The following is a 15,875-nucleotide window of genomic DNA, read 5'->3' as shown; positions in this document are numbered from 1 at the left end:
TCAACTCAGTACCTGTCAGTCTAAACAGCTCCTACCAAAAAGCACTCATAAACCTGCTATCTATGTTGCTGACTATGTTCTTAGGTAGCCAATGCAATCTAAATATCTCCCTGAAAAATAGCTCAGCCACCTGTGAAGCCCTGTACTCTGTCGGAATAGCAAAGAAATGTGCGTATTTTGTGAGCTGGTCTACCACAACAAAGATGTTGTCTCTCCCCTGTACCTTGGGTAGGCCTGTGATGAAGTCCATCGAAATGCTCTCCCACTTCTGCTCAGGAATGGGCAAAGGCTAAAGTAACCCAGCTGGATGTGTATGCTCGGACTTATTTAGCTGGCAAGTCACGCACTCCTTCACATGCTTCAACACATCATCCTTGAGGCCTTTCCATGAAAACCTCTCTCTAATTTGTCTATAAGTTTTAAAGTAGCCCTGATGGCCTGCTAGGGGTGTATCATGGCAAGATCGTAGTATTTTCTCCTTCAATTTTGATTTTGGTACTAGGTAGATCCTATCCTTGTAGTAAATCACATCATCAACTATCCTGTACCTGTCATCCTGAATCAATCCATCCATCAACTCACAAGCAAATGTATTCTTGGAGTACTCCACCAGTAAGATGGATTTCCAATCTGCTGAAATCTCAGAGAGTGAGCAAGCTGAAGGCCTCCTGGAGAGGGCATTTGCAACAATGTTCTTCTTCCCCTTAACATGCGCTATGTTGAAATCATATGCCTGTATCCTGCTAACTCACTTCTGCTGTCTCTCATTCAAGTCCTTCTGCTCTAAGAAGTATCTAAGACTGTTATGATCTGTCCTCATCACAAATTTCCCCCCAACTAGATACTGTCTGAACTTCGCCAAGGCATGCATAATGGTGAGCATCTCCTTATCATAGATGGAGTATAGTCTCTCAACTCCCCGCAACTTACGGCTCTCGAAGGCGGTAGGGTGTCGATTTTGCATCAATACTGCACCAATACCTTCCCTTGAAGCATCACACTCTAGAATGAAAGGTTGCGTGAAATCAGGAAGTGCCAACACTAGACAACTGCTCATCACCTCCTTGAGCTTATCAAAAGTTCACTACGCCTCTGCTATCCAACAAAATGCACCCTTCTTGGTCAAATCTGTCAAAGGTGCCCCCAACTGTGAGAACCGCTTAACAAAATGCCTATAGTAACTGCACAGTCTAAAGAAGCCCCGTAGCTCTGTAAGTGACCGTGGTGTGGGCCAATCTAGAATAGCCTGTATTTTCTCTTGGTGCACTTGGACACCCTCTGCACTAATCACGTGTCTCAAATAAAGAATCTCTCTAAGGCCGAACTCACATTTCAAAGCCTTAGCGTACAAGGACTGCTCCTCCATGATGGTAAGGATCTCATCAAACTGCTGCAAGTGTTCTTCCCAAGTTTTACTGTATATGAGCAAATCATCAAAAAATCCAAATGGCATCACCAAGAACTCATAGTGCCCATAGTGGCATCGAAAAGCAGTCTTGTGCACATCTTGTTCCCTCACTCTAATCTGATGGTAACCCGATCGAAGATCAATCTTTGAAAAATATACTACCCCATGTAACTCATCCAATAACTCATCAATCTTGGGTATCGGGTACTTGTTCTTGATTGTTTTCTTATTGAGGGCTCGGTAATCTATACACATTCTCATGGTCCCATCTTTCTTCTTCACTAGGACCATTGAAGAAGCGAAAGGGCTGGAGCTAGAACGAATGTGTCCCATATCAAGCAATTCTTTGATTGTTTTCTCGATCTCATCCTTAAATTTCTTAGGATAGTGATAAGGGGTAGTAATCATTGGCTTGGCCCCTTCTTCCAACTCAATAGTATGCTCGAAGCCTTTGTCCGGTGGCCTCCCTAGGGATATCGCACCAAAAACCTTGTCATGTTTGCCCAGTAGCTGCTTGATGTCAATGTGGACTGGCTGTCTTGAATCTGTAGATTCCTTAGGAGTGATCACACACTCTACTGCCCAAACTATGTCATCATGCCTGAAAATACTCTCCATACGTCTAGCTGAAACAATCTTAGGTGCTTTAGATGCCATACCTCTAAGCACCACTCTATGCCCATCAACATCTCTGAACTTGAGTTCCATGGTTTGGAGTTCTGTGAGTACTTCCCTAATGACTGCAACCATTGGACCCCAAGTATGGCATGGATATCACCCAAGTCAACCACATAGAAATCATCTGTAACTGTGTGGTTGCCCATCATAATAGACAACTGTGGAATCCACGGACTACAAGCTATCTTACGCCTATGAACCACTGTCACATTGAATCCCTCAAAATCCTCTGGAGGAATTTGTCGCTTGTTCACCAATGATGCATCAATGAAGTTATCAGTAGCTCCACTGTCAATCAATATTGCTATCTGATGACCTTGTAGGACCCCACGAACTTTGAAAGAGTTGAACTTAGGAGCACTGGAGATAGAAGCAATGATCTCATCATGATTTTTCCCATTTGAACCATTATTGTCTTCTCTTTGATGTTCCTCTTCCTCAGAACTGCTCTCATCATCTGATATCACCTCAATTAAGTGAGCCTTGCCTTTCCCTAGGCAACGGTGTCCACTAGACCATTTCTCCTTGAAATGATAGCAAATCCCCTTAAGCCGACACTCCCGTCTATAGGCTTCATCAAAGTTCTCCTTATTACTTTTTTTTTGGAATGGCTTCTTCCCCTTATCCTTATGGGATGTGAAAGGTTTGCTAGGAGCCCTAATGCTAGATGTAGAATATTCCATGTCTCTAGTCTTCATGATTGCATCCTGGAGAGAATCTGGTTTGAAGGCCTTAACCCAACCACGAAGAGGCTTTGTCAATCCCTCAATGAAGAGCATAACCGACCACTCTTCTGAAATATTTGTCACCATAACTGCCAACCGTTGGAAATTTGTGATGTAAGCATGCACTAAATTAGTTTGCTTGAGTTGTGGTAACTCCCTAAAGTGGAGTTCAGGATCCTTACGATCAAACCTGTCAATGAGCTTTTGGGTGAATTCCAAATGGAGTGTGGCGTATTGGATAGCCTCTGTTTCCAACATGGTATTGAGTTGCAAATATATGTCGAGCTTCTGAACCCAAGCTTTAGCTGTACCTTTGTTACTTCAATCAAATGATGGTAAGGTTAGTTTTCCCACCTTACGTTGCAAGTCTTCATTTTGCACTCCCCATTGATTGTTTCTTGGTCTATTTCTCAATTTAAGACCACAAAAGTCTACTAGTGACATGGCAGCCTTGAAATCATCACTTAGAGAGTTGTACTCCCTCAAGTAATCACCATATCCCTCTTCTCTTACTTGCTGGTCATGATTTGCAGCACCCTATTCTCTCAAAATTGTAGGCATAAGAGGCCTAGGAGTAGCTCTACTTGCTGTTTTAGCACTACTTTGAGCTGTGTCATTGTTTTCTTGACCCCCATTGTGTCCACTCTACCCATTAGTCCTGTTATGGTTCCTATCATTTCCATTGTTTCTGTTATCTACCAGCTGTCCAAGGATAAGTGACAGTTCTTTTCTTCCTCTTGCCATTTCATCTCTCAACTCCTGTTGCCCTCTTGCAAGAGCATTAAGCATTTGCTGGGTACTGCTTTCTTCCATGAGTTCTAAAGGACTTAAGCCCTTTCTTGTCCTGTTATAGAATTTATCCAAAGGATTTATGAATGGAACATTTGGAAACTCTTCACACTTAACCCGTATAGGATGGCAGGAACTTTAGCTCTGATACCACTGTAAAGTGCCTTGACAATTTTTGAAGTTTTATCCCTGTTTTTCTGCCTTAGGAATTTTGTCAAACACTTCCCTTGCAGCCTCAATTTGTTGATGTTTGTTGTTTTGCTATGATTTTTGAATGCCAATGATATTGATGAATACAAATGATTGCAAAATAACTAATTGGAAATCAAAGTGATATGCAACTCCTTTTTATCATTTTCCAAATGCAAGTACATGAAATTTTGATGTAAAATGCACACCTACAGCCAAGAGGTATTTTCACAAGCACTTTGCATGCATCCTATGAATGACTATGCAATGAGACGTTTTTACAAACATTTGGCATACAAACTGAATAGCTGAATGAAGTTGATTTCCCTTCAATACTTAAATGTTTACAATGACTGAATACTTGGTAACAAAAAGACATATATTATTTGTCAAATGTATCCATCTACAATTGCCAAATGTAAATACCAAAAGAACCTAGAATAAGTAGCTGAGATGACATGCTTTTTGGCTTTGCTTTTTTCGAATTTGCTTTTTTGGACTGCTTTTTTGGATCTACTTTTTTGGACTGCTTTCTTGGCTCTACTTTTTCGCTTTGCTTTTTTGAACTGATTTTTCAGCTCTGCTTTTTCGGATCCACTGCGAAAACTGAAACCTTTCTCCTTGCCAACTGATGTCAAAAATTAGATGCACGGGCTGAACAAAAATCACTGAATATTATCTCCCAATTAATCACAAATAAATTGGCTGAGTACCGATTCCTCCACTCCCAACTAGGATTGATATCTCACAACCGAAATTGGCACCTTAGAGTCTTCAAACCCTCAGGCAAGTATGCAAGCACTCAGGCTCGTAGCACAATAGATGAATATGCAACTCAAGATGTGTAAAATGACCCCCCAAAGGCTCCTTATAAAGATTTCACAAGCAACTTCAAGAAGCTTCTAGAGGAATCCAACACTTTATTCTTTTAAGTGACTTTTGATATTTTATTATGTTAGTCACTTTAATATTAAATCAATTAAATATAAAGTGTGCACTGATTGGGAAGATGTACAGATTGAATTGGATGGGAAAAGCAAAACCGTACGGTGGATATTTGCTGGCTGTACGCTGGGATCTAAGTTGTCGTATGGGGTGCCAATGGAGTACGAATGGGAGGGAGATAGAGGTGGCCGTATGGTGCAGAAATATGGTCCGTATGGTGGGAGAGGAGTGAGCCGTATGGTGAGAAAAGGTGGCACGTACGGTGGGGAGGAATAGGCCGTACGGTGGCTGAGGCAACAATTGGAAGGGTCGTACGGAAGGCCATACGCCAAACGTGAGAGGATGCTAAGTGCACGGTGAGTGTATGGAGAGTACAAGGGAATTCGATGATACCATTTTAAAATGCAGAAAGCAACACACAATTTACAGAAGCAGAGTCCGAAAGATACACCAAATAGTAATGATATTTCCACATACAATTAAGTCTTAAATTTGCCAGATCTAGACCGAGTAGAACACTGACGGAATAGGGTGAGGGTTAAATCCCATCGAAGCTGAAATAGCCAAGTAGGGAAGATCTTTCACTTTCGAAATGGCGAACAATCTAGAACTCCAACAGAAACTCGCAGTATAAAGAAATAATCCAAAAGCATATCCTAAGACAACCTACATGCTGTGCTTAAATGCCCGTCGAGGACAATTTTTTGAGGGTGTACAAAGATAGCCGACGACGACACAACTACGGAAACGAAAATAAAATGGGTCCGAGATACATTAAATCAATCGGCCCGTTACAATAGTTTGATAAAAATAATTTATTTTATAACGGGAACATTACAAAATAAATATTAAGCTTTGAGCTTATATTATTTAGTTATAATATAATTCTATATTATAACGTAAGTCACTTAAATGAAGGGTCAAGTTATCATAGATGAGGCCAGGTGAATAATTAATAATAAAAAAATAATTTATGCACCAACTATAGAATTTTAAGTGAAAAATGTAAAAGTGAAAATATATTTTTTATCCCACATTGGGCAGGAAAGTGTTTGAGCTCTGATAAGAATAGGATAAAAGGGACTTATGGGCTCATTCTTAAGCATGTTATGTGAATGTTATTTTGTGGAGAATATTTGTCTTAGGCTTGTGGATTTTCTGAAGATCTCAGCCTTCAGGAAGATTGTGAGTATCAACATAGGAGAACGAGAGACTTCTGTGTATCAGCATTCAGAGGCTGTGATATACTAACTGATATTGCTTTAGAGTTGGCTTCATACGGGAGTCAAATTTTTGCAGATTTGAGGAGATTCCTTTCAGTATTGCAGGTTGATTGTACTTCTAACTTTTGGTGTGGGTTCAATGATTAGTTTACAACCATTTTTGCAATTGTACGATTGCTGCAATTAATCTGCTGTGTGTGGCCAGCAAAGAGGAAATCAGCTCTTGAATAATTCTGGTACTCTTTATCTTATATTTTCCTCAGTTTATTTCATATGAATAAATGTAAGAGTTTCATGATGATTTATTGTAATACATGAAGCTATCTGGTTATCCACTGAATTTAAATAAAGTTTCAGCATTTATATTGTGCCTTTTGGTGTTATTTGTCTTTAAAATTTGTTATATTGCAAATAAACAAACATAAGCGCACTAGGTTCAGTTAAATCATGGAGTTAGCCTAAAGAGCTAGTGGAGGGTTCTTACAACAAGCAATATTGGGAAGGCAGACTATAATGTTCCCTTTGTAAGCTAGTTTAGCATGGTGGAGTCATTAAACTATTTAGTTAATTCTTGTGAGCTAATGATTAGGGTGAGGGACTGTTTCAAGCAGTATTAGACAGTTGAATGAGAGTAATTGTTTTTTATAGAGCCTCTTATTAATTCTCCCACACTTTCTTTTTTAATAAGTTACTTATGCACATCAGCAAAGTTAGTTGGCATGCTTGCTATTTTTTAGTATAGCTGGTGGCTCCAATTTTGAAGATCAACTTACTTTGGTATAGTTTGTGGACTTCAAATTAAATGACAATAAGTTAATAAGTTTAAATTAAAGATTTAAGTTTATTCTTATTTTAATTTATTTAATAATGAAGGGACTATAAAGGCCAAATACTAAATTAAAGGTGATTTACTTCAATGGATGTGCTTTTAATATTTAATTCTACATTGGAAGACTAAAAAACGAAGTGATCCTTATTAAACAATACTAGAAAAGCTTTCTTAGAAACATTCCAATAATGTAGCTAAAAAGCTTCAAAATGAGGATTGAGGCTCTCATTGGGCATGTTGAGATTATTATTTCTGAAATTTCTCTCCAAGGAAACTTTATTTGGCTCTAGAGTTGGACTTGGTTCAACTCAAGGTTTGTAAGGACAAAACTTGTTACAAGCTAAGTTACCGATTCAGGTTTGAGTTTGTGGGTTCGGGCAAAATTTTGTTTTCCCATTTGGGTTATATATATATATATATATATATATATATATATATACACACAAAAACATAAGAGAAACCCATGGGTCCTCTTGGGTTCATTGTGGGTCCTCCTAGGTTCGCTCCTCTTGGATTCGCCACAGGTCCTCTTAGATTTTCCGTGGGTTCGGGTTCGCTACAGGTCCGGGTAGGGTCCTTAATTTGGATTGTTTGTTCACCTGGGTTCACGCCGAGCAGACAAACAGTCCAAATTAAGGACCCTGCTCGGACGTACAACAAACCCAGGCGCGAACCTAGACCCGAATCTGGGGAGCAATGTCCGAACCCGGTAACTAAGGTTACAAGCAACATTCTACATGTTGTTGAGAGATACAATTTTGAGAATATCTTGGTGATTTCATCTTAGAGATTATAGTTTGGTACATTTTTGGTGTTTAGTTTAGTTTTGGTAGACGCTTATTACATATCATTTTGTTATAGGTTGATTCAAGAAGAATAGGAGAAAGAGTTTGTCATTCATTCATTTCTTTTGCTGGCCATACATTGGTAAGGATTCACATGGGTTTTCCTGAGTTGGTCTACTAGGGTTTTGGTGTCTTCTGCAGCAGTTTGGAGGCATTTAGAGTGGGAGACTACAATGTTGTAATCTCTTTTGTCGTTTTTGAAGTTTGGCATCCATTTTGGGGGTGATAGTTTTCAAATTTAACGAACAACTGAAGCTATAAAAGCGATTGCTGTTCATTCATTTCTTTGGCTGGCCATACATTAGTAAGGAGTCACGTGAGTTTTCTAGAGCTGGTCTGCTAGGGTTCTAGTGTCTTTTGTAGCACTTTGGAGGTACCTAGAGTGGGAAACTACATCGTTGTATCTCTTTTATCATTCTTGGAGTTTGACATCTATTTTGGGAGTGATAGTTTGCGTATTTCATGAATAGCTAAAGCTATTTCAATGCCGCATTTTCTAGGTATGTTTTAATTATATATGAACCTCTTAATGATCAGGTTACTCTTACTCTGGGAAAATGTGTGTTTTCAGATCAGAAATAATTTTGGGAATTTTCAGTTTCATATATTTCGGAGTTTTGTCTTATTTGTGAGTTGTTAAATTGCTGCAAGTTACTTTATTATCTACACTCCTTTTATCATCTTAAAATGATTGCAAAACACAAAACAAATACACCAAAAAAGAAGTGTAATGTCCCCACTTTAGCAGTCAACCAAGTGTGTGCATTAGCCTAGTTCTACATGGTCTCGAGTGTTAACGAAGGGTTTAAAGTGATCTTAGAGTGTTTTGGCCTAGTCATCTTCAGTTTGGGCCCAAACGGAGTTGATTTACTTAGTTTCAAGCATACTTACTATTTTTAGTAAGTCAACAGGACACAGGGGAGGCTAGTTATGGTGATTGAATTTGATACTCCGCAACGAGAGCTTTCCAATGAGCTACCACTCGTGCTATTCGGAGTCTGATAGCTAATATATTTTTATGCCCTAAAGTATTATTAAAGTAACAATTAATTTAGTTGTAAAATATTAAAATGTTACTTTAATATTAAATTTTATAGGAATGTGTGCAAATCAAAAGAGGCGCCTAAGGGAGACATAAGTGATTATTTTAATATGTTTTATATCACACATCTTTTATTCCACATTGCTCATGTGAATGGAATGGACCCTAGGAGAAAGAATAAAAGGGAGCACTAGTGGCTTCATTCGGCAAGTTGAATATTAGAAGAAAATGGATATGTGAGTTGCAGATCTGTTCTTGGCATTAGAGGACATCTATTCTCTCGTGTGACATTCTAGATGTCATTCCCTTGGGGTTTGGCCTTTGGAAATCATTGTTATCAGCTTTATATCCGGCAGATTGGGTGAATTTCTAGCTACAATCAAGTTCCTGTAGCAAGTTACTGCAGCGGCGCATCATTGTAGTAGCCATATCATTGTAGTAGCCGTGTCACTGTAGCAACTGAGTTATTGTAACGAGTTACTATAGCAGTTGCATTTTGTTTGCAGCAGGTCAATGCAAAAGCCACGCCCTCAACTATTTGATGTAAAGAATGTTTGTTCCGATTTATTGCTGGAGTATTCAGCGATTCAGCTTTGCACTTGTTATTAAATTTTGGAAATCAATACAAATATAGTGTGCTGGTTATTTCTGCGATATATGTTATGCTTTTTTCAATTCCTATATTTATGTTACATGCCAAACACAACACAATACAGACAACCTTTAGAACCATAAGGGTTGTAGCACATAACAGAGACTGCAAGCTAAGTGTTTGATAAAATTACCAAGTAGTTGAGAATACTTGTAGCAGATTTTGGGGGTATCCATTACAAGAAGTGCATATATTAACATTTGACACTAAGGCTGTGGACAACCTCTAAAGAGAAATAAGGGGACAAAACATAGAGCAGCTAGCAAAGGATGGAGAAAAAGGAGACAAAAGATGCCAAAAAACAAATGGTCACTCGAATATGTCAATTAGCTAGTGACCTAATAAGAAAAATTAAAGAATATATTGCTTGGTAGAAATAAGCAGCTCTAGTAGTAATTTCACCACTCCAAACATTTGGTTCTTAGATTTGAATGAAGCATTTAGTAGCAGTGTAGGAAAAGATGTAATGCACAAATATGCCACTTTAGAGGAAGGTACAGTTAACATGACAAAGTTGACAGAGCAGCAATGCCAAACTCAAGTGGGTTCCTATGGAATCATGACAATACAATCATAAGTAGTGTACATTTTGTTAATTTTAGATTAGCGGTTGGAAGGAGGAAAAAGGAAAAGAAAAATGAACAAATAATTATTGATGATGAAACATAGAAGCTAGGCCACATGTAGCAAAAATGGAGCAATGGTTAGTGAGATTTGGATAGACATGTCAAGTTGGAAGATAGCTGCGTATGTGTCAATATTTGACTAATAATGCATGAATTGTCTGCAAATTACCATGTCATAGAAGTATCAAATTGATGCATTGGATAGCACACTTTTGCCACTCTCAGGGACTACAATATCATGAATGCTTTAGATGGATCACATCATGAACAATTGAGAAGCTTCGAACCTCAACATAGTCATTTGAGTTAACTAAGAGTGAAATTAATAACCCAAATGAAGGATTTGGATTACAAGTAAAATCTATCTATCCTTGTTGTCAAGGCTTGTATAAGAATTTTAAGCAAAGAATTTGTACGTTAGTAGAGACAACTGTTGTGACTTCCACAGAAATGTTATATATTGATATTGTAGTGTTTATTAGTTGAAACATAGCATGCCAAAGTTTGATTTGTAATTCTTATACTAGTTCATTACACATCTTTTTATAACTGATTTTGCATGTATTTATGTATATGTGCACCCCCAGGTTGTTGTGTCCTCACCATTCCCAAATTTAAGCCCTTGGAGCTCCCAGCTTCCCTTAAAGAAACTCTGTTGAACATAGATATGATACGAATATATCAATCTAATGTTGTAGATGATTCTGTAAAAATATTTAAATCTTTCTGTTATGTATATATTTATCCACCATAACTATTTTGATTCCTTCTTATTACATCAGTTCGATTAAATTTATGACATAAATAGTTTAGATCTTGGGCCTGCATTTATTTGTCAATGATTTCCAAGCAAAACATGACTGCGATGATGTTAGCATACTGCACATAGTATTAAACACGACTTTTCCATATGGATAACCATTGTATATGTTTATCCACCATAACTATTTTGATTCCTTCCTATTACATCAGTTTGATTAAATTTATGACATAAATAGTTTAGATCTTGGGCCTGTATTTATTTGTCAATGATTTCCGAGCAAAACATGACTGCGATGATGTCAGCATACTGCACATAGTACTAAACATGACTTTTCCATATGGATAACCATTGTATATGCTTGGATATTGGTGTACATACATAGTGAAAGATTGTTGGCAACCTTCACTAGCAGTATATGCCTTCTTGTACTGCAACCGCCATGGGTTGTGGTAGTTTGGAGAAGCACTTGATTGTTTCTAACCATGGTTACTGGGAGACCCGTCTCCCCCCTAAAAGTCGTGTCTCGGAGACTTTTCGCGTCTCCGGAGACCTCAAAAAAGGTTGGAGACTTCATGACGAAGTCTCCTGAAGTCTCCCCTTCTCCTAATCCAAAAAGTGAAGTCTCCCCAAAGTCTCCTGGTAAAATATAAATGTAAAATATAATATTAAATAATTTTATATATTTTAGCCCTTATTTTAATGTTTTTAATACAAAAATTAAGACCACTGACAATTTAAATGATTAAATCATTTAAAATATTTTTGGAGAGATGATTTTTTGGAGAGCATGATAGCTGAAGACCTTGAGATGGATGATCACAACCTTGTGGAGTAGATGATAGTACCATCGACATACTAATACTAGATATATTTCTGTTTTTTGTTTATTGTACAAAGTGTTCATTTTTGTTTGCATATCAGTAATTCAGCATCAAAATATACTTTTTTTAATTTAAAATTTGAATATGTAATGATAATTTCAGCGATTATCAATCTGATATGATGGTGATCATATGCAATATTCGAAAAACAAATATTTCTATGAGATACAATATTGTGATCATGTGAGTTTTGAAATCTTTGACTCTACGAGTCTATTTTAATTTTTAATGTGACATTACTATTATTATTTACTTTAGTCTTACAGTATTACTATTTTCAAATTTTGTATTTACTTTTAGTATTAGACTCTTTAAACATTGAAAAAAAATTATTAAAAACAATTTGCCGTCTCCAAGTACCCCTGTCTCCTATTTGAAAAATTGTTGTATCGGTACCAGTACCAGTACTGGAGACCTCAAAGTCTCCCCGTCTCCCGGTGACCTTGTTTCTAACAACTTGCAGTACCTCAGAGCATCCCCTAGAAGTTTAGAACATAACCATGTCCTTAACTATCACTGCATGTACTGCAATCATAGTTGAAATTCTTTGACTTGGCAATCACTTGGCTGACCCAAATTTTGTAGAACTTAAGAGTAGGTAAAATGCTAAAAACTCTCGGGAAATCTTGGCAAAAGTATTAAACATCAAAAGATATTATTTCTCAAAAACGTGCATATTACAAAATTGCTGGAACATATTATTAATTTCCTTCATGTATAGATCAAACTTAAAGCATGTAGGGGGTCACTGTTCCATATATGCGCACACATGCATGTACATTCATGTTGGGTTATATCCCTGTATCTACATGCATGAATGGTCATCTATACTGGTCTTAACCTATATATTTTAATTGGTTGAAACAATAACATAGCAGTAAAATACTCGTGACCTTGCCTATAACATTCCAGCCTGATATCATCAACCAAACTTCAAGTATCGATAATTTCATTGTAGTTAACACTTAACAATAGCACTGTGCAGTTTAATTAAATGCATGCCTTAGAAACTTCGTAAACATCATTGAGAAGAAACAGATCTGTGTAGCCTGTTGAGAATACATTACAAAACTACATTTTGCTCAGTGGAGTTTTTCCCTCGTCATTAGTTGGAATGATTTTCTATGCATTTTTCTGAGTCATGTTGAAAATCCCATTACATGTTCTATCTAGTTACTCATTTTTGTGTTCAACCTGTGATTATTTGTGGGTTCTGCAAAATACTACAATTCTTTGCAACTATGACTCTAACAATGCCACCTGCACTTGCATTGTCATGGTCATCCACACTTAAAGAACTACTTAGATAAAGATGTGGTAGTGAGTTCTTCATCAAATGCCTTGGAGTTGTAATGATAGAAACTCTATTCTAGGACAAGCTTCAATGCTACTTTTGGAACTCACCGCAACATACATCATAACATTATTCAACTGTCAACCAATCTGCAATCATCTTGCATTCTCTTATCTTGATGATGGATCACGGAGTGTGATCCAAAATGTTGATTCTAAAAATATATATACACAATCAAATCCAGAAAAAAACTACATTTCAAATGGATTGTGGAAATCTGATAATGTTAATCTTCTTTTCACTAGGAATTTTTTAACGTAATAACACACCAAAGTTACAATAGTTATAACAACAAATCAATCAAAAATCCATTCTGAAACATCCCAATCAGTACTCCACCTACACAAATTCAAATAATGGTGCTGTACTTTATCATAAAGCCTTCATTTTTTATTTTTTTATTTTTGACTTGGATGTTTATATTAGGCGGGGGATGCCAACAATAGATTGAGGAGAGGAGTTCTGTCTCCGTCCCAGCATTCCCAAAGTGTCCTCTAACTGGGACACACTGGTTTAGTCCTTTGAAAAGCACTCTGGAGGAAACTGGTTAAATTGATTTTTTAATATGCATTCAAAGGTAGGAGTAGGAGTGCATGTGACTTAAATGGGTTCTCGATTGTCATTTTTGCCTCATCTGTTTTTTATTCATAAACTTAAATTTGTTGTGTAAATTTCATTCAAATAGCCTATAGGTGTCAAACTCAGTAGTGATCCTATTCTTTTTATTATATATGTTCAGAAAGAAGACATACCAACAGAACGTGAGTTACTGGTAGTTCCAGCAGAAGATGCAAAAAAGAACTCCGGCCTGGGCCCTGATAAATTTCTTCATGTGAAGAAAATCCCTAGATTGGATGAATATAAAGTAATTGAAATTGTTTTATCTGGAGAGTTTAATGCATCTTTCTTCAAACTGCCATCGAGTGAGTTATTTCTATTTTCATTTCTTTTGATACTTTGGTTTCCTCAAAAATAAATCAAATAAACAGATCCAGCATCATGTCCTTTTGCATACAGGCCCTGTATCATCTTATAGGACAGAGGAAACAGTTGAAGTGGCTGATTCTGAAGATGAAGTTGAAGTTACCACCTCTCATCAATTTTCCAAGGTTGGCGATAGATTTAATTTAAGATTCGATGATTTTGTTCACAGCTATACATTTTAGTGTATAATTCCAGATATTCTCTGGAATTGGAGAAACATTAAGGCTATCATCTTTTGAATTTTCCATTGAATGAATGTAAACAAATACTCTGCCTTCATATGAGTATTTTACAGGTGAGATTTTGCATCCACACTTGAAGATTAATCATTGAGCATCTTGGACAATTGTGATGCAGGTTGTTGAATCCAGATGGAATAGCTTGAAATGTCATGGTACTGAAATCTCTCCAATTTCCAATAAAAGACAAACTCTCCCAGATGCAGATGAAACAAGACGATTTAAATCTGTACGAGAAGTTAACTCCAGTCAGCTGTTTTCCGCAAGGTTCTTGGGAGAATCATCTGTAAATCAAACTGTGATGCAGTTCAGAACAGTTACTGGTGATAAGAATTTCTTATCTGCTAGTAGAAAGACAGTTGAAATTGGTGGTCAAAAAGAAAAGGAAGATGTAAACAAGTCAGAGGCTAAAGAAGAAACAACTATGCATATTAAGAGAGAGGAGAGAGATGTTAGTACGGATGTCCAGGATTTCCAGAAACCTGACATATTATATGATAAAAATCTCATTGTCAGGAAAGCAGGGGAGTATAAAAATGAAAACCTTTCATTAAAGGATGATATTCCAAATTTCAAATGTTTTAGAAAGGTAACATTTGAACTTTCCTTTAAAATTGTTTTTTTAATATGCCTCTTCTGTTGATTTCTATTGTCAATTTTAATCTTTGATCTGCATTTTCGGATAATATCGAATTTCATATGAAAATCAAAGGCAAATGCTTTTTTGTTTAGATTTCAATAGGAATACTGTCACATTAAAAGATGATAGGAAGAAACAAGTTTTTCATCAGATGTTCTGATCTCTGTGTTAGTCAAAGCTTAGAAGTCAGATGGATAGCTAAAACTATAGGTAGTTTTTCAGATCTGGTCAAGCAAGAAACCAATTTGGTGCATAAGATCTCCCTTGTAGAAAGTTATAAGTTGATTGCTTTCCCATTTTCCTTCTATATTGTTCAATGGGGTGCACCCACATGACCTCTCTTTGGATTCCAACCTTTACCACCTCTATGGAGTACACATACCTTTATTATTAAACCCACTCAGGTCGTACTATCATTATAGCTCCAAGACCAACTGGTAATACAGAGTTTATTGTCCCTGCTTCTAAATAAGTTACATGTGACCTATAGCTACCCAATTTATAAATCTTAAAATCAGGGAAAGACAATTAACTGGATATGTGAAAGAAATCCACTGACAGAAATCCAGTGGCTGTCATGTCCCCAATTTTCGGTGGCAGCCTGATTAATTAATTTGATTAACTTGGTTGTCCAAAATAATGAATATTTTATGAGGACAACTAATTAATCATTTTAATTAAATAAATAAGTGATATTAAGTTAATTATTTATAAAGTTATCAAATAAATAAATATTAAAAGGTAACTTTATATTTAATTAATTTAATAAAGTGACTTGGATTATAAAAATATTTAATAAAGTCACTTAAGAGATAAAATCAGAAATGTTCTAGAAGTCTCTGGAGAAGGTGGAGAGAAAAGATTAAATAGGCACCCCGGGGCTCCATTCGAATCAGGCAGTTGTTTATCTCTCTTTGTTTTCAGATTGTGATTCAGTCACAGGTGCATTGTGGAACCTAGGGTTTCTGCAATTGTCACAACTGGCCATTGAGAACGAAAACTCTCAATAGGTAGGCAATTTTGAGGGTGTGAAATATCATCTGAATTATTGCAGATTGGAAGT

The 15,875-nt window shown here is 36.7% G+C and overlaps 1 protein-coding gene across 6 annotated transcripts in view; it reads left to right on the top strand.

Annotated features, from left to right (window-relative positions):
* The window catches only part of NBS1 (nijmegen breakage syndrome 1), a 280,347-nt gene that overhangs the window by 211,014 nt on the left and 53,458 nt on the right, over positions 1-15,875 (top strand). For 3 of the 6 annotated variants that reach the window (XM_089789301.1, XM_089789303.1, XM_089789299.1), the window contains 3 exons: positions 13,689-13,872; positions 13,967-14,058; positions 14,291-14,761. In XM_089789301.1, the coding sequence (XP_089645427.1) occupies positions 13,689-13,872; positions 13,967-14,058; positions 14,291-14,761 (747 nt within the window). Of the gene's footprint in view, positions 1-13,688; positions 13,873-13,966; positions 14,059-14,290; positions 14,763-15,875 lie in introns of all 6 variants that reach the window. The other 3 variants (XM_089789302.1, XM_089789300.1, XM_089789298.1) reach the window with 1 other exon arrangement.

Source organism: Cupressus sempervirens, chromosome 6, assembly GCF_028749045.1.
Source record: "Cupressus sempervirens isolate cs-2001-9-10 chromosome 6, ASM2874904v1, whole genome shotgun sequence".
Lineage (NCBI taxonomy): Eukaryota > Viridiplantae > Streptophyta > Pinopsida > Cupressales > Cupressaceae > Cupressus > Cupressus sempervirens.
Note: the sequence above shows the minus strand (reverse complement) of the source record. Positions and strands in the feature narration are given on the sequence as shown.